At 41.0% G+C, this 18,206-nt stretch overlaps 1 protein-coding gene across 1 annotated transcript in view; it reads left to right on the top strand.

Annotated features, from left to right (window-relative positions):
- The first annotated feature begins 1,428 nt into the window (after positions 1 to 1,428).
- The window catches only part of LOC122803825 (aarF domain-containing protein kinase 1-like), a 755,009-nt gene continuing 738,231 nt past the window's right edge, over positions 1,429 to 18,206 (top strand). The window contains exon 1 of the mRNA XM_044073510.1: positions 1,429 to 1,577. Within this exon, the coding sequence (XP_043929445.1) occupies positions 1,443 to 1,577 (135 nt within the window). The 5' untranslated portion in view covers positions 1,429 to 1,442. The remainder of the gene's footprint in view (positions 1,578 to 18,206) is intronic.

Below are 18,206 nucleotides of genomic sequence, written 5' to 3'. Positions count from 1 at the left end.
TCAGTTGGCACTCAAGTTCCTGTTATGGAAGACTTTGTTCTTGATCACTTTGTTTATTTACTTACATTTTGACCGAGTTAGATGCATTAGGCCAGTAGCCTCTCTTCAGGGGAGGCCTGAGGTGGTATTCATACTAACTAGGGCAAATTTGGCCTGGACACTGGGAACTTCCCCTACTCTTTTCGATAACTGACGTAGGATTTTTCTACATCTACCTGAGCTACCACAAGCTCAAGCAGATAAGGCCTCAGTTTAACGTCTCATTTGTAGTATGGCACACTCAAGTGCAGCACTGCAGTGTCATTACTGGAAAATAAATCCAACTACCTGGCGTTGGACTAGAACCCACAATCTTATGTACCAAAGGTGAGTGTGCTTCTTGTTGGGGTACTGAGATTGAACTTTTGCAGCAAGTGATTCATAACTTTTGATATTGCTGCCTTCTCCTCGGGCTTTAGTTTTCTGTAAAGACAGGATTGCATTAATCATATTGTAGATCCTTTATTCCAAAGGTTGCTGCCATCTGTAAGTGGAGCCAGTAAATTCACTTACTGGTATTTTCTGCAGACTGTCCAAATGCAAGGGAATACCTGATGTGCTATGAGTATTTCATGATCCAAGCAATTGCAGTGCCATACTTAAACCATACAAGTGCTTTCAGAGGGGCAACCTTCTTCCCTTTTTTAAAAGGGAAAAAAGGCAGTGAATTTAATATTCAGTAGATTTCCAAATGGTTAGCAAATTGCATAGTTTTTGGTTAGCAGGTGTATGTGAAGGATGTTTTTTCCAATTACAAATATACATTCTGCGAGACTGGTATTTACATTGAATATCATCTTCCATTTCGTGTCTAGAGTGGATTTCTTCATCTGTAGTTTTGTTTACTCCCCATATGTTTACCAACTCTACAAGCTGGACTGAATTAACTTAAGTTTGCTTGTCTTAAAGAGTTGATCATTTTAAGTCCCTACACACTGGATCATTTTTTTCTGCTGGAAGCTTTGTGCCCTCTGTCCTTCCTGGGCATCTTTAAGCAAAATACAACTGTTATGGGAGGTATTCTCTGTGTAGTTGCATCTTTGGGATTTACACTCTGACTACACAACAGCATCTGTATCTCCTTCCCCTAAGGAGCACTTCACGCAAAAGCATTTTTTTTTTTTTACTTGGAACACTTATTTGCCATGGGTATAACTTCAACCTTTTATTTGGAATGGGTGTTTTTTCTGTGGAGGTGCATCAGAAAAGAACTGGAGGTTGGAATCTGGCTTCTTTCTATTCTAGTGGCCAGATCCAGCCTAAGGGCATGGCAGAAAAGTTGCTGAAGTTGCCTAGAGGTACAACTGCTACCTGTCCTATTACCAGAGATTGTGGATCATAGATGCATTATTATAGCATGTACCGTCTATAATTTATTCATTTTTTTTTTCAGCTTCACTATAATGGCACGACGTATTTTCAAACTTGCTTCTGTGACTAGCACTGTACTGGTGGCTTCAGGCATCTACCTAGACAAAGCCGGTTACTTGAACATGAATGACGTTAGTGGTATTCGTGCTGGCAGAGCAGTATTCACGGTAGGTAGTTACTTTGATTCTTTCCAAGTTTTAAGAGTTTAGCAAATGTGTGCTTTATGTCAGGAGATATAGTATGTTTGGTTACTTAGTGAAATTCTTGCATAGCTGTATTTGTTTCTTATTAACATCGTATATTTCAAGTATTGCCCTTATGAATATCAGATCACTTCTTTCTCCTGCATTTTTTTTCAGCAGCATCTGTTATCCAGAAAGCTGGCATTTTGTGTTTTATATTTAGCGTCCTTAATTTGCCATACTTCTCAACAGTAAACAGTTATTTTTGCAGTCAACGCAGTATCACCTGAGTTGAGTTTAAATGGTTCAATAAATACATTTGTTTTTGCACTACTGAATAGTATTTTATATGTAGTTATGGGGGATATTCTGATACATTTAGTTTGTGTATTTATACTCGATTTGTTAATACGGTGGCTTATTTTGGCCCATAAGGACAAGTATTAGTTGAGACTCCAATGGTAATCTGATCCAAGGGGTATAAAAAAAATTATTACATTTTATAGGTTCATAGGTAGCTACTAGGTTAGTTGCCTTTGCAAGCCATTTTAAGCCTAGCCTATTTCCCTTTGTGTGCTAGAAGTAACCTATCCCATTTGATTATAGATTCGCCTTACCCATCCCATGGTCCATACTTGTGTATCACCCTATTGAGAATAACTGGGATCATACCATAGATAATTTGAGGGGACCAATACATGGGATAAGGCATTTAGAAGCTGCCTTTGTCCATTATTAATACAGGGGGATAGTCCTGGGGTAAATTTGTTGTTGCCCATCCGAAGCTCTAAATTACACTTGGATATGGACAGGAATGAACTTTGTTTTATGTGGATGGGGGAGTCTGTTTCACAGCAGCTGTATCTTCTATGAGATATACCTACCCCTCCAAACTGTTCTGTTGATGTTGCAGAAGACGTTTAGATGCCTAGACCAAGAATTTGTAATGCCATTTGAATTGCTGTTCAGGACATCTGTTAGTAATGGGTTAGAGGATGCATTTTATGCCACCCATAGGTCACCTGTTAGCAGTCTGTAGCATTTTGTGTGGAATAAGGTGTTAGTGTTTGGTTTGGTTATAAATATAACTATTATAACCTGCCTTGAAACAGAGTGGCATTTTATTAATAGGAGTCTTAGCAACAATCTGAACTAAGACATCCCAAAGAACCATATTGACATCACAGTAAATGTAACTACAAATATGACTTCACAAGCTTCAGGAAATTTTCATTGTTAAACATTGCCATGACTGGCATATCTGTTCTGTGTTTGTGGAAGCTTACTTTGGATATGTGAAGCTTATTCATAATAATGAAAACATAGTAGAATTAGATGTTTGGTACAAGACAGTTTTAGTATGTTTTTATAACTGTACCGCTATACCGTACATTTTTATGTTTTGTTTTGCATTTACAGATTTTTAAGTAATCATTGATGTCCTTCCACATCACTGTTGCAGTTTTTTTAACAATAAGGATCCCCTGCCAAGGGCAGCCTGATGTCCGACAAGTATACCAAAGCCTTTTGGTTGACCGTACATCACACATAAGCTCCCCACACACAGTGTAGGGCATAAACGTGATGTCCGGATGTCCCATCCTCAGAACTTCTTTGTTGCCTGTCCGAATGCCATCTTTGATCATTGGTCTGAATCTGATCTGAATGCCCATTTGCTTGCTGTCTCTACTGCTTCCAGATAAGTGCCCCATTGGTGTTTTTGCTTTTACTTACCTTACATTTGCCTTGTAATCTGGTTGTTGGGTTTCATGTCATTTAAAAAGGTGGAAATGCCCGTGTGAGAAACAGCTTCCCCATAAAGATTGTCAAGAGTAGCATTTGTTTTATTAGATGTTTCACACGACCCTACATCTTGCGAGATTTGTCAGTCCTTTGTCCCTAAGACATTGAGGAGACGGCTTTCTTCCCTAGAGATTTATTTTCAGAGCCAACAACTTAAGTTGTTGGTTAAGGATGTTCTGGAAGGATCTTCCTGGCCAGAGGGCCAACCGTCTACAAAGAAAAAGGCCAAGAAAGTTAGGTCTGATTCTTTGGCTATACCACCTCCACTGGACATCTCTCTTGAAGCTGGTGAAAGCCTGGAGGAGTGCCCAGTTTCTTTCTTGGATTCCTCTGCCACAGCTGCTTCAGAAGCCAGCATAGACATGACATCATGCACGTCCATGGAGGTTTTGTGGATGTTTCTTTAGTGCTCTCGCATTTGTGTGATTTCCTCAATGCTGGGTTGGCCTGTTCTTCTATTAAGGCCTACGTATTGGCTATCTCTGCTTGCCTACCTTTGACTCCCCCTTTAGCCTCTAGATTGTAGACCAAACAGTTTATTAAAGGTGTCCTTCATGTTATACCTCCCAGGAGAACTGTCTCTCCCTCCTTCCTGAGACCTTAATTTTGTTTTGGAAAAATTGACTCTAGCTCCTTTTGAGCCTGCTGCTTCAGCTTCCTTACAGCATTGTTCTTGGAAGACTGTTCTTCTTTTGGCTCTTACTTCTGCCAGATGGGTGTCTGAGCTGCAAGCCCTTATGGCTGTTCCTCCTTTTTTTTAGTTTTCCATAAGGACAGGTTGTCCCTTTGTACTAATCCTTTTTTATGCCCAAGGTGGTTAATGAGTTGTCTGTTAATCAACCTATTCAATTTCTCACTTTTTTCCCCTTCTCTGCAGTCTGCTAGTGAGAAGGTTTTGCACACCTTGTATGTGCCCAGACAACTAGGATATTATTTGGATAAGACTAAAACTTTTTTGTTAACCTGATCAGCTTTTTGTTTCTTTTCATCCTAGATTTTTTAGGTTTGGCTGTTTTCAAGCAAACTGTTTCTGGTGCTTTTTTCAAGGGTTTGAATACTAATTCTATCCTTGAGGCAGCAACCTGGACTTTTGTGCATAGATTTACCAAGCACTATAAGTTGGATGTTATTTCTAGTGCCAGAGCTGGCTTTGCCAGGGCATTCTCCATGGCTTCCTAGAGGGCCCTGCTGGTCCTTCCTCCTTCCAGTCTTACTGAGCTTTTACATTCTCCCTCCTGTAAAGAATACTGCAGCAGTGATGTAGAAGGGTAGAGATTAGTTGTGTAAAATCTTACTATAACAGAAGACATCCTTCTCTTCACTGTTGCAGTATTCACTCCCTCCCTCCCTCCTCCCACAGGTCCGTCTTCCTTCTGAATGTGTTTGTTACCTATTTTTTTATCCTTGGACTGTTCCTACTGGGGCTTTTTCAGTTCAGAGAATGGTACGTCTTGATGTCACCTTTATGCTGTGCACATGGAGCATACATGTGACGTACAACGTACCCTTTACAACTAAAAGGCTTTGGTATACTGCCTTTACAGGACGTCTGGCTGCCCTTGACAGGGGATCCCTATTGTAAAGAATACTGCTGTAGTGAAGAGAAGGACATCTACTGATATTGTAAGATTTTACATAACTGTACTTTTTCCTTAAAAGCCCTACATGAGCTTATAATCTTTTAAAAGACCTTTATCACTTAAGACGTAGGTAAACGTACAATAACAGAAAATAAAACAAACAATGTTAATATTTTTTCATTTACATTCATTATATATCACATCTGTTCTTTACTTGTAACTGTTACGAGACCAACATTGCAGACATTGCTGAATTCCTGCCTTTCCTTAAGCCTCACTCCTCCTCTTGAACCTTATTCTGCTTATATTGTTCCCACAGTTTCATTTTATTTCTATGTAGTTTGCTCCTTCCTTTTCTCAAGATCCCCATTCCAGTTCTTTAATCTCCATTATATTCAGTAGTTCAGCTACAGTTGATTTACACTTTGACTTCCATTTTTCAGTAATGATTTTTTTTGGCAACCAACAGAATTAAACTCAATGTCTAGGTAATTCAGATTCTGTGTCCCAACTCAAAAGAATAATTTACTTAGTTACAGACTTTTTCTCACCCAGTATTTCTGACAAGTACCCTGTAGGGAATTTTTAAAATCTGCCAACTCATTACACTTCCAAAACATATGTTCCCAGTTACCCATTCTCCCTAAATCCTAACCCTTCTGGACTTTGTTTCATTCTTTGGAGTCGTACATATGTCTCATTCTCCCCAAATCCTAACCCTTCTGGACTTTGTTTCATTCTTTGGAGTCGTACATATGTCCCATTCTCCCCAAATCCTAAGCCTTCTGGACTTTGTTTCATTCTTTGGAGTCGTACATATGTCCCATTCTCCCCAAATCCTAAGCCTTCTGGACTTTGTTTCATTCTTTGGAGTCGTACGTATGTTCTGCCGTTCTTCTCTTGTACCAGTCTCTTCCTATTTTCTTCTAACTTCCTGTGATTGAGCCTTATAGTTACAGTGACATATTTTATATGCCCTACTATTCGCCCCTTTTTAACAGCAGGGTTTGTTCTAGATTCAACTAAAAAAACTGTACTAGAACAGGTCTTTCACTTAAGATTCCCCTATTTCTTTCTCTTTTCCTATACTCTGGTATCAGTCCCTGGTAGGGGAAGGCAGTCTCTAGCCTGCAGTCCAAACATCTTCTTGGCCTTATCCCACTCTGTTTCTTTTCCCTCTCTAGTTATTTACTCCCAGTACCCTTTTCCTTTGCCAGTTTTCTCCTGTAACTTCCAGCCCCCTCTTGCCTATTTTCTGTACCCTTACTTGCAGTCATCCCTATCAACAAAATCTTCTTTCTCCATTCTTGTGTTTGCTTAGTTTTTGGACTTTCTGCTACTTTATAAATATAATAATCTGTATAGTTGTTATTGTCGTTAAGGATCTACATCCAAAGCCTCTCTTCATTTCTTGAACTTTAAACCACCACCTTCTATTAGAATGATCAACTTATCCCACTAAACTTATGCCCTTTTCTCCTCCTAGATAAATTCCTTCAACTCTTTATTAGTTATTGTCCACAATTCTCCTGTGGGTTGATTAAAAAAAGAAAAATAAATATGCCTGACCAGTTTATAAAGCTAGAGGCTAAAAACATTTTCACCACTTGTATCTTGCTATCCATATCCTTAAACAAGAGTTTCCAGTTTCTCAGTTTTTGTATTTTCCTTTGTGTAGTCTCTTTCCACATATCCTTAAGTGCCATAGCAGAAACCTTTTTAGTCCATACTACTAAGTACTTGATATTATCATGCTTCCATAAATATGGGAATTATTCAACCAATTCATAAGTGGGTACATCATTTACGGCTATAGCCTTTGTTTTATTTTCATTATTTTTATATCCCTAAAATGGTTGAAACTCCCAAAATGTTCCACAATGATGAGATGTCTTTTTCTGGATTTAACAGGTACAAAATAATGTCATCTACAAAAATAAAGCCAGGTTTGCTTGATTACCATACAAGTTATATCATTTCATTTCTGAGTCCCTTGTTTTCTTTGCCAACGGCTCTAAATGTAAAGCAAAAAACAAAGGGGAAAGAAGACATGAATACCTGGCTCCTCTTTTCAGGCATAGCTTATCACTGAGGAATCTTCCCACTTTAATTCTTACCTGCAATCCTTCATATATCCTTCTATTTAACCTAATTACTGTATCAGGGAATGCAAATGCTTCCATTGCCACACTCATAAAGTCCCATCTTACTCTGTGAAATGCTTTTTCTGCATAAAGATCCACCACCAATATTTTCTTACATTATGCTTCCCGCTGGATCATCATTGTTTTATTCATTTTTTTTTTAAACACCTTTATTGAATTTTCAGTTGTGACATATGCAAACTTGGGTTTATATAAAGTAATCAAACCATGTTAACAAGTTCACATTTAGAAATGTTAAACATAACATTTATTGATGTGTATCATATAATCCAAGCAACATTATATACATTGTTCAATTCCTGCATTCGTTTAAACATAATGCCTTCTGCAAAACTTTTTCTGCATGTATTGTTCCCACAATTTCTGTTTTTTTTAATGCAGTTTGCTCCTACCCCTTTTCTTAAAATCCCACTTCATTTTCTTTTATGTTTGTTACAATATTCACTATTTCAAGTATTACTGGTTTACATTTTGAATTCCATTTTCTAGTAATTGCTTTTTTGGCAACTACCAGAATTAAACATTACAAGGCCTTGTTTTGTCTACACAAATCAGATCCTGTATCCGAGCTCAGAAACATCCTTACCTTAGTTACACTAATTTGCTCACACAGTATTCCTGACAGAACACTCTGTTGGAACTTTTAAAGTCTGCCAACTCATTACATTCAGAGAACATATGCTCCCAAGTTCCTCTTTCTTCCCCATTACTCCTCCAACATTTGACATCTACCTGAGGAAAAGTGACTGGAGTCTGCTTTGGGTGTAAAAGTATTTATGCAAACACTTCCAGACAAAAATCCTAAATCTTCTAGATTTTGTTGAATATTTGGGCGCCAAACACATGTCCTCCCATTGATTTTGTGAATTGTATATCTTATCTTCCCAATCTTTTCTGACCTCTTCTGATTAATTCCTGTAGTTATCATGCCATATTTTATATGCCCTGCTATTCATCCCTTTTTTGGCAGCAGCATCTTTTCTAGATCAATTAATAACTCAACCAGTGCCGGTCTTTCATTAAGGATTCCTGTATCCCTTTCTTGTTGTCTGTGTTCTACCAAGTCTTGATAGGAAAGGCAATCGATAACCTGCAGTTGAAATGTTTTCTTGGTGTCTTCCCATTCTGTTACCTTTCCCCCTCTAATTATTTGTTCCCAACACCTTTGTTCCTTTGGCAGCTTCAAGTAAATTCCAGATCCCTCTGTATTCCTAATTGCAGTCATCCATACTGGCAGAATCTCCTTTCTCCATTCCCATGTTGGCTTGGCTCTTAGTATACTTTCTTCTACTTTATGAATATAATATTCTGCATGACTGTTCTCCTTAAGGATCTACTTACAAAATCCCATTCTTTCCATATTTCTTGAATTACCCTGCTACTTCATCATCATCATCCCTTTCCATTTTGAATTGTATTTATAAGAGCCTTAGCTGTAGCTCTAGCATATCCTTTCAAATCAGGTAGTCCTAAACCTCCTTGTTCTATTGGGGGGATCATCTTATCCCACTTGACTTGTGCCTTCTTTCCCTCCCAAGTAATCATTCAACTCTATTAATTACTATGTACAACTTTTTCTTGCCTGACCTGTGTATAAAACGAAAGGAACTAAAAACATGTTTATTTCTTGTATCTCACTATTCATAGCGATAGGCAAGGACTTCCAATTTCTCACTTTTTGTATTATCTTTTAGCCTCTTCCCACATATCCTTAGCTGCTATAACAGACTTCTTTCTTAATCTATGATCCTAAATACTTAATTTTATAATTTCCCCATAAATATGGGTATTCCCAAAACAATTCATGTCTGCGTACATAGTTTATAGCTATAGCCTTGGTTTTATGTTCATTAATTTTATATCACAAAAAAAATCCAGAACTGTCTAAGAATGTTCCACAGCACTAAGATGTCCTTTTCTGGTTCCATCAAGTACAAAATAATTTAATCTGCCATTAAAACGAACTTTTCTTGATTACTATACCAATTATATGCTTGAATTTGAGTCCTTTATTTTCTTTGCCAGTGGTTCTAAATATAATGCAAACAAAGGTGTGAGAGAACACCCCTACCTAGCTCCTCTGTTCAGGCACTTATCAGGGATGAACTGTTCCACTTTAATTTTTACCTCTGATCCCTAATATATCCTTCTAATTAGCCTTATTATCGTATTAGGAAATGTAAATGCTTCCATTTCCGTACTCGTAAAATCCCAGCTTACTCTGTTGAATGCTTTCTCTGCATCAGGACTCACCAATAACAGCATTATTTTCTTACATTTTGCTTCCCTCTGAATTGTTGATCTGATGGGCAGTTTTTATTTTATCCTCACATGTTTGTTTGGGTCCAAGCTCTCAGATCCAACTCGGCTGTTGCAAAAGCTTGTGGCAACCAAAAAGCTCTCGAACACCCTCTCTTACCCATAATGCCCCTGTCTCAATTACCTCAGATCTCGTTTGCCACTTTACAAAGATGTGGTCATTCCTGACTGACAGTTCTTGAGCAGTTAAGGCTTTTTTCTTTATTTATATTACCTTTATTTTACAAATTTGTAAAATCTTTGCTCTTTTGATCTTTTAAAAGCTGTTTTCCTTCTTCAGACTCTTTGAGTTTTACTTGATTTTTTGGCACAGTAAAACTTTCTTTCTATTTCCCTTTCCTATCCTCCCCCTCACCAGTGTTATATTCTTTAAAAAAAAAAGTTGTAGTTTTAGTGTTTCTCTTTAAGAAGTTTTTTGTTAGTTGCAATCTCATTGTGCTGTGTGTTTTTTTTTTCTTGTTTCTTGCCTTGATTGAGTGTGCTCTGCCCTAATTATGGCAGAAAAAACAGACAAGCCAGCTGGCTTTAAAAAATGTTCAAAGTGCAGTCAAAAAATCCCGATCAGTGACTTGCACAGTATGTGTGTTTATTGCCTTGGTCCATCCCTTCTCCAGGAGGAATGTGACATCTATAAATCTTTTAATTATAGTAGAGCATAAAAATAAGTTGATTATGAAAGGCATGTTGCCCTCCTCATTTGAAGAGGCCATTTTTGGCACAGACAAAAAGAAAACTGATTTGCCCTCTAATTCTGGATGCTCTAGATCACCTTCCTCTCTGTCCTCCACAGGTTCTGACAGATGAAGGAAAAGACCTTCATCAGCTCCAAAAATTTCTCCGGAGCCAGCTAAACTTACTAAATGCTTGGATCCGAAGGAGGCTTCTTCATAGCCCACAACTTCAAAGACTTCTCCATCGGATCAGGCTCTTTCAGATCCAAGACTCTCTGTGCCTAAGGATAGGTCGGATCTGTTGCTGTTGGATCCAATGGGGAGTTCATTTAAGCCAGTTTTGCCCAGGACTCGGTACTCCCCATCTATAGATCCAGTTCCATTCAGGGTTCCATCACCGTTCTTGGAAAGACCAAGGTCGCCATCAGCATCCTTGACTCGCTCCAGTAGAATTCTTACAGAAGATGATGTGGAGAGGATGGTCAAGAAGATCCTCTGGGAGCAAGGCTTTGCAAGGCCCTCTCCGGCTCCTACTCTCAAGAGTCAGGAGTCCTGAATTTCTTCATCCTCATTTTATGTTCTTCTCCGAACCCTCTGGAAGTTTCAGAGCCATTGCGTCTGATCTGCCTGAGTCTGTCGACCATGAAGCTGAGGATCCTTCCTCAGCTCTGACTCTTTCTCTGAGTTTCTCTGCCCATTTGGAGCAAGGGATATCTCAGGGTCATGGCAGTCCTGTCGGGTCCGAGAGGGTGAGTTCAGAGCCAAAGTTCTCAGAGCCTTCTGCCATCTTGGAGTTTCTGCCCAGATCAGCCAAGCCCTGACTTCAGCTTTGAGACTGCTGTGTCCTGAGGTTGAAAAAGCCAAGACCAGAGGACACCATCCTTTGGGTCAAGGTTTCTTCATTTCTCAGGGATTGTCAGCTTTCAAAGCTCTGGAGAGAGCTATATCTGCTTTGGCAGTCCAGACAGAGTCTTCCCCATTGTATCCCAAGTCTTCCACCTTGCAGAACATGCCACACGTGTCTCTGTCAGACCTCCCACAGGGACAGCATGTCCATAAACCCCAGGGTACCCATCAGGGTTCCCCCTCCTCCTCTGATACCTCACTAGAGCTCCTCACTGAGGATGTTCTTTGGAAGAGGAGGTGCAAGAGGAAGCACCTGAACTCCACAGAAGAGTTCATCACCAAAAACACGGACCTTGATGAAGGTGAGGGATCCCCTTGGTCACCCCCTGACGATGTTTCCTTTGGGGATATCCTTGACATCTTGAAGCAAAGGGGTGGATGGAAGTCCAGCAATCCCTCATCTGAGGAGTTGGTGTACCTGGCAGCTTTTGGATCCCACCTCCTGGTCGACACTGTCTGCCAGTGAGCTGGAGTTGATCTCTTACCGGGTGAGGGAAGCTCCAGACTACATCAAACCAACCCCCCCACAGATCGAATAAAATAATAACAGCGCCTGAAGATATGTTTTGGTCAAGAGGTGTACCAGTAGATGCTGTTGTCATGGCGGCAGCCACAAAGAAAGAACTTGCTGAGGAGAGTTATACTATCCATACTCCTAATAAGGATTCTAGGATGATGGATAGATGTGGGAAGTCCATGTTTTCTTCTGTGACCTTTGCCCTAGGGTCCCTGAATTATGTTTCTCATTTTATCAGACTGTAGAGGGATCTGATGAAGGAGCTCACAGATACCCTCTCAGGAGCCATGTCTGAAGAGATACAGGCTTCCATTATGTCACAGTTGGCCACCCTACATTCCATTGCAAATTTCTCCATGTGGCTCTTTTTGCATGCAGCCTAAGGGGCAAGTAGAGCTTTGGGTTCAGATATCTCTGTGAGGAGGTAGGCCTGGATGCACTTGGGTGACTTTGTTGAGCCCTTTAAGTCTTTGTTTGTCAACACTCCATTTGATGGCACTTCTCTGTTTGGCCCGAAGGTTAGAGATGCACTGTCCAGATATGAGAAAGATGGGAAAACCCTTTCTGCCATGGGCATTTATTTTTCCACTCCCCAGAGGCCATATTCAAAATATCAGAGGATCAGTGGAAAAATGTGGTTCAGAAAATCACAAGGGCCACCCTCGCAGCAGGGGTGTTCAGCATCATCAAGGGTGTAGAGATACTTCTTTGGGAAACCCTTCCACCGCTTCTGAATGGAGGCCTGATTGCTCTTTTCTGGAGGCAATCGGGGGTCGACTATCCCTGCACCTGAGAGCCTGGCTAAAAATAAACGACAAATGGGTGCAGAGGATAATATCCAGAGGATACTATATTCTCTTTTTCCATCCACCACCCGAAATAAAAAAAAAATCTCTGATGCTCCACCCAGTCAAAGGGAACAAGCAACCATTCAGATACAAAAGCTGCTAGACAAGAGAGTCATTCATGATGTCCCACCATACCGGAGAGGATCCTGTACTTACTCAAGTTCTTTTTGGTACCAAAAAAGACAGAGGACTGGAGACCGATATTGTATCTTAGCAGACTAAACAAATCAGTTCAGAGGAGCAATTTCCGGATGGTCATGGTTAAGTCCATACTTCCATTCTTGGAAAAGGATAATTGGATGTGCTCTACAGACCTTCAGGATGTGTACTACAATGTAAAAATGGACAGGTGATTCAGAAGTCATTTGCACTTCTGGCTAGGAGCCAGTCACTACCAGCTCAGAGTACTGCCATTTCACCTCACTACAGCCCACAGAGTGTTTACTAAATGTATGGCAGTAGTAGCAGCAAGGATTCTGGGTGTTTCCATATCAAGATGACCGGCTCATCACCGCCTTGACTAGGCATGTATTTCTACAGGCAAGAAACACAGTTATTCAAACTTGCTCTTTGTAAGGTATCACAGTGAATTACGAAAAGTCAAACCTAGACCCCTCTCAAGAATTGGACTTCATAGGAGCAAACGTAAGTATAATCGAAGTGATAGCACACCTTCCATCATCAAGAGTGGTGACTATAAGAGATCAAGTCAGAAAGTTAGTACACAATTCAAGGGTATCTGCTTGAATAGTACTTCAGGTCTTCAGTTCTATGGCAGCAGCAATAATACTGGTTACATTAGCAAGATTCCATATAGGTTCATAGGTAGGTAGGTTCACAGGTAGGTACTAGGCTGTTGGCCCTAGGGCCTATATAAGACTAGCCAAAAAGGTACCCTGGCTTTCGCCACCCAAGAAAATTATTTTCCTGTGCCCCTGTCGAGCAGAGCCACAGAAGTGATCCCGGGGTGAATTTCCTATTTCCCATCCAGTCATCAAGATTTTTCCTGAAGAGTGCTAATGAGGAGCTTTGATATGCGACGGAGTAAAGCTGGAGTTTTTTGAAATGGTCTGCGTAGGGCATCTGTTTGAAGTCGGTAATTCTCTTTGTGAGGTATTTCTGCGGCCTTTCCAGTTGTTGTAGATGTCTTGTGAGGTATATACCAAAACTGGCATTGTACTCTATAATGGGTCTAATGAGTGATGAGTAGAGGGGAACAATTACCTCTTTTTTCCTGGATGAGAAACCTTTTGTGATGAGGTGTGCCACGTAGAAGGATTTCCTGACTACTGTGGCAATGTGATTATCAAAGGAGAGACTACTGTCCATCTGTGTTCCAAGGTGTTTTATCACACTTTCGGTGTTAAGTAGACTACCGCCTATGTGGTAGTTCATGGGTACAGAGTTTTTACCAAAAGGGATGACAGCGCACTTTTTGGCATTGAGTTTGAGGCCATGGCTTTTACACCAGGCATCTGTTTCAGTGAGGCCCTTTTGTAGGCTGTCCACATCGTTAGGAGTTTCGATTATGGCTCCTAGTTTGCAGTCATCTGCAAACTTCATTAGCTAAAGACCTTCTGGGTTAGTCTGTACTTCAGAGAAGTAGATACCAAACAGGAGAGGACCCAGGACTGAACCCTATGGTACTCCACTTGTCACTGGTCTGAAGTTGGATTTGGAGTCTGCTACTTTCACAGTGTGGGTTCTGTCAGCGAGCCAGTTGGCAACCCATCTTGTGACATAGGGATTTATACCTAGTTTAGTGAGCTTATCTATAATTCCAGAGTGGAGGATGGTGTTGAAAGCCTTGGCGAGATCTAGATAGGCTGTGTGAACCACCTTACCCTCATCTACGGCTTTGGTGACTGTGTCAAAGAAGTCTATCAGGTTTAGGAGACATGATCTGCCTTTTACAAACCTGAACTGGGTGGGGTCCAGAGTTTGGAGATTACCAATGTCTTTGTTTATAAGTTCCATGATGATACATTCCATGGCCTTGCAAACCAGGCTTGTCAGGCTAATGGGGCGGTAGTTCCTGGGGTCCGTGGTGGATCCCGCTTTGTGGAGTGGGATAACCGTCACTGTGTGCCATTCAGTGGGCACAAAGCCTGAGGTGAGGCTATGATTGAACATGGTACTTAGGTGGGGTGCTTGTTCGTTCTGTAGTTAGTGTAGAACGCAGCCTGAGATGTTGTCAGGTCTCATGGATGCTGTGTTTTTGGCTTTGGAGAGCGTGTTTTTTACTTGTGCAGCCATAATTACAGGAACTTTGCATTCTTCTGGTATAGAGATGGGCCCTTTAGGGGGTGAGAGGGGGGGTACAGTTAGCACTGAACCTGTTCGCCAGGATGTTGGCAATATCAGTTGGTTCTATTTAATGCCATTGTGCTATAACTCAGAACAGATCTGAGTGTTGCCATTGAGATTCTTGACATAGCTATAGAATGCTTTGTGGTTGTCTGTAGAAACAGTGGTGATTTTGTTTTCGTAACTAATTTTGGAGGATTTTATGAGGGATCTCAGATTCTTACTGAGGCTGACCAGGGATTTTACTATTTTTTTGCAGCAGTTTCTTTCTTCTGTTGTAGAGTTTGTTTATGGCAGGGGACCACCAAATCAACTTCCTGTTTTTTGGAGGATAGCATCTGGGTTCTGTTAGGGATAGCATGATCCATGCACTCGTGTAAGTGCTTATAAAATGCATTTGTGTAGGATTCAGCAGTCGTACCTCTGTTGTCCGTCTGCATGGGTGTCGTGAAGTTTGCCACTTCTGTGTTAAGAAGTGTGAAGTTGGCTTTGGAGAAATTTTTTACGGTGGTTTCCCTAATGGGGGGTGGGGTGGGGTGGGATGTGGATGTCTCGGGTGATTAGCTTGTGGTCGGATCTGACCAACGAGGAATTGACCTCTGGTGTGAAACACTGGTCGCCCATGTTGGTAATGACCAGGTCTAGGATATTGCTGCCCCTGGTGGGGTTGTGGATAAGTTGATCCAAGGCATTGGAATTTATGAATTCCAGAAAACCCTGGGCAAAAAAAAGTTAGTACATGAGTAGTTTTCCCAGTTAATGGTGGGGTAGTTGAAATTGCCCATTATTAGGGTGTTGGGTTGTACCCTAATATTTTCAAGTGTGTATCAAGAAATGAGGAGTGGGAATCCCAGGGCAAGGTGGGGGATCTGTAGCAAGCTACAATTTGGATTGCGGTTTTGCCCAGAGTTAGTTGCGCTTGGATAATCTCGGATGTATTATGCTGAGCAACTAGCCTGGAGGTGTGGATATCCTTAATGAATATGGACACGCCTCTGCCTTTAGTCTTTTGGTCCAGGTTAGGTGGCCGAAAGGTGTGGTATGAATTATAGCCTGGTAATGCAGGGGTGCTCTCAGGAGCCTTGAAGCAGGTCTCTGTCACTGCACAGATGTCGATGTTCTCCATTTTAAGGAGTGCCTTAAGTGAGTGCATTTTGAGGTTTAGATTTCTAGCATTGAGTAGAATTACCCTCAGATTTTGCTTGCTTGTATCTGTTATGGTGGTGAATTTGTCATTTTAACCTTGCCTAAAAAAGGCACTGTAGAGGTGGCAAGAGCCTTAGCCAGTACCCGGAATCCTAAGGGTGACAGGTTCAGGCCATCTCTGGCAAAGCATCGTGGTCTGTTGATCATGTCATCCCAGGCAGACAAATACTGGATCCCCTTAGAATGACACCAGAAGCTTAGCCAATTGTTGAAGTCAATTATTTTGTCCTTGAACTGTGGTATTATTCTGGGTGATGGCAGGATGCTACTCAGGGCTAGGGTCATACCTGCCTGGGCTACAAGATCGGAGATCTCCTCCATGTCTTTTTTCATGTAGTCCAGGGAGGTATGTCTCAGGTCATTCACACCAACATGGACAATGACAGAGTCATATTTGTACTTATTATGGAGTGACCTGAATGCTTGTGTTATGTGGTGGATCCTGGCACCCGACAGGCAGCTGACAGTAACTTTCTCCTTGTTTAGCCTAGTGAGTGGAACATCAGTGTGCCTGACTATAGTCACTTATGACTAGAGTGTTGGGTACGTTGCTATGCCTTATGGGCTGTGGTTGGGTGGCACACTGAGTTTGTGGGCTGTGTGTCATTTGGGTTGTTTTGGGGAGTGGAGGTTGCTTGCGTTTCTGCTTTGGAGGTCTCTTTTGCTTGGGCAGATTTTTATTGAGAGCCTCCGTGAAGGCAGGTGTGTGTTTTGTGTTTCTGTGTGTGTGTTTTGGTGGTGTAGGTTTTGAGGGACTATGTGATGAGTGTGGTGTGGTGCAAGTGTTTACCCTCTCTTCTTGACTGTCTAGTCCAGTCCTGGGTGAAGAGAGCTTTGCTTCCAGTTTGGCTATATAAGTGCATCTCTCACAGGTTGTAGTGTTGGGTGGTAGGAGGAGAGGGTTTTCTCTGTACATGAGGCAATTGCTGCATTGCCCCAAGATGCCCAGATTCATCAGGTGGACAGGAGAAAATACTGGGATCTGATCCTTGGACATGCCTGGATAGGTGCTTATTTATTAAGTAATAAAAACTGTTTTCCTCTAGACAAGTGAAGAAAGTTGAGTGCTGTAGTACTTTGCAGCTTATTTAGTGCTTACAATGAGTTCTGAACAAGTGCTGAGCTCAAAGAAACAGAACTGAGTGCTAAAACTAAAAAACTGGCTAGTTCTAAGGGAAAATTTGAAGAGCACACTTTATGGCGCCGGGAAAATTTTAAGCGGTAATGCATAAAGTGTATTTTTTTTAATATAACAGTAGCAAATGAGCAAACTGATTGAAAAAAATTAACCAATAAAAAAATAAAAACTGAGCCCCGTTCCAGCAGTCTTCGATCAGGCAAGTTCTAACTGCACACTCCTGCCACTTGGGTGCCCGGGAACCTTCTCCAGAAAAAGATGGCCTGGATTAGTGCTCAAGTTATACAAACAAAGATAGATTCAGCAGGTCTGAATCTAGTCTTGTGCTACAGCAAACAAGGCGTACCAATTTCAGAAAGAAACAGTTCAAATAAGCAGGCAAAATAACCCTTTAACCAGAAACTCCCAGCTCAGAAGGACAGAATCTACCCTCTCTTCCCACAAGAGTGCAGACCACACCTTCTTAATGTAAAGTAACTGGCCCTAAAACCAAGTGCTTAAACCAGAACTAATACACTTTTAGAATAACAGGCACTAAGCCTTCAATCAGCAACTCCCAACTTAGAAGGATGTAAGCTACCTGTTCTGCCACAACAGTGAAGACCACAAACCTTCTTAATGTAAAACAACTGTTCTGAAGCCCAAGTGTTTAAACCAAAGGCTTAGAATAACAGTTAAAATTTAATCAGGCTGCTAACAAGCAGTAATAAATGCAGCAGAATAAATGCAATTAAGTACTTTTAAGAACAGGCAGCAAAAGCGTAATAAAGTAGGAAGAAACACAAATACAGTAAAAGCAGTTGAATAAAGTGCAATTTTTTATAACAATAGAAAATGAGCAAACTGGTTTAAACAGATTGCCCAATTAACCAGCAAAAAGCTCAAAACTGAGCCCTATTCCAGCAGTCTTCAATCAGACAAGTTCTAACTGCACACTCCTGCCACTAGGATGCAGGGGAACCATGTGAGAGTATTACAGTGGCTTCCCGTGGTACAATGGTTCATCCTTTATCACCTCTTGTCAGCCATGATAAGGATTACAAGTATGTGCAAGACTGATCTGTCATAGTGGATTCACTTAGAAGAGCTCACTCAAGGTCACCCCTTTGCCCTGCCGATTCCCAGACAGGGTGGGGGGGGCATTATTTGGGAAG

The sequence above is a fragment of the Protopterus annectens genome, chromosome 6.part0, assembly GCF_019279795.1.
Source record: "Protopterus annectens isolate FY-2018-M chromosome 6.part0, PAN1.0, whole genome shotgun sequence".
Taxonomy (NCBI): domain Eukaryota; kingdom Metazoa; phylum Chordata; order Ceratodontiformes; family Protopteridae; genus Protopterus; species Protopterus annectens.
This window is presented reverse-complemented; position numbering and strand designations above follow the sequence as displayed.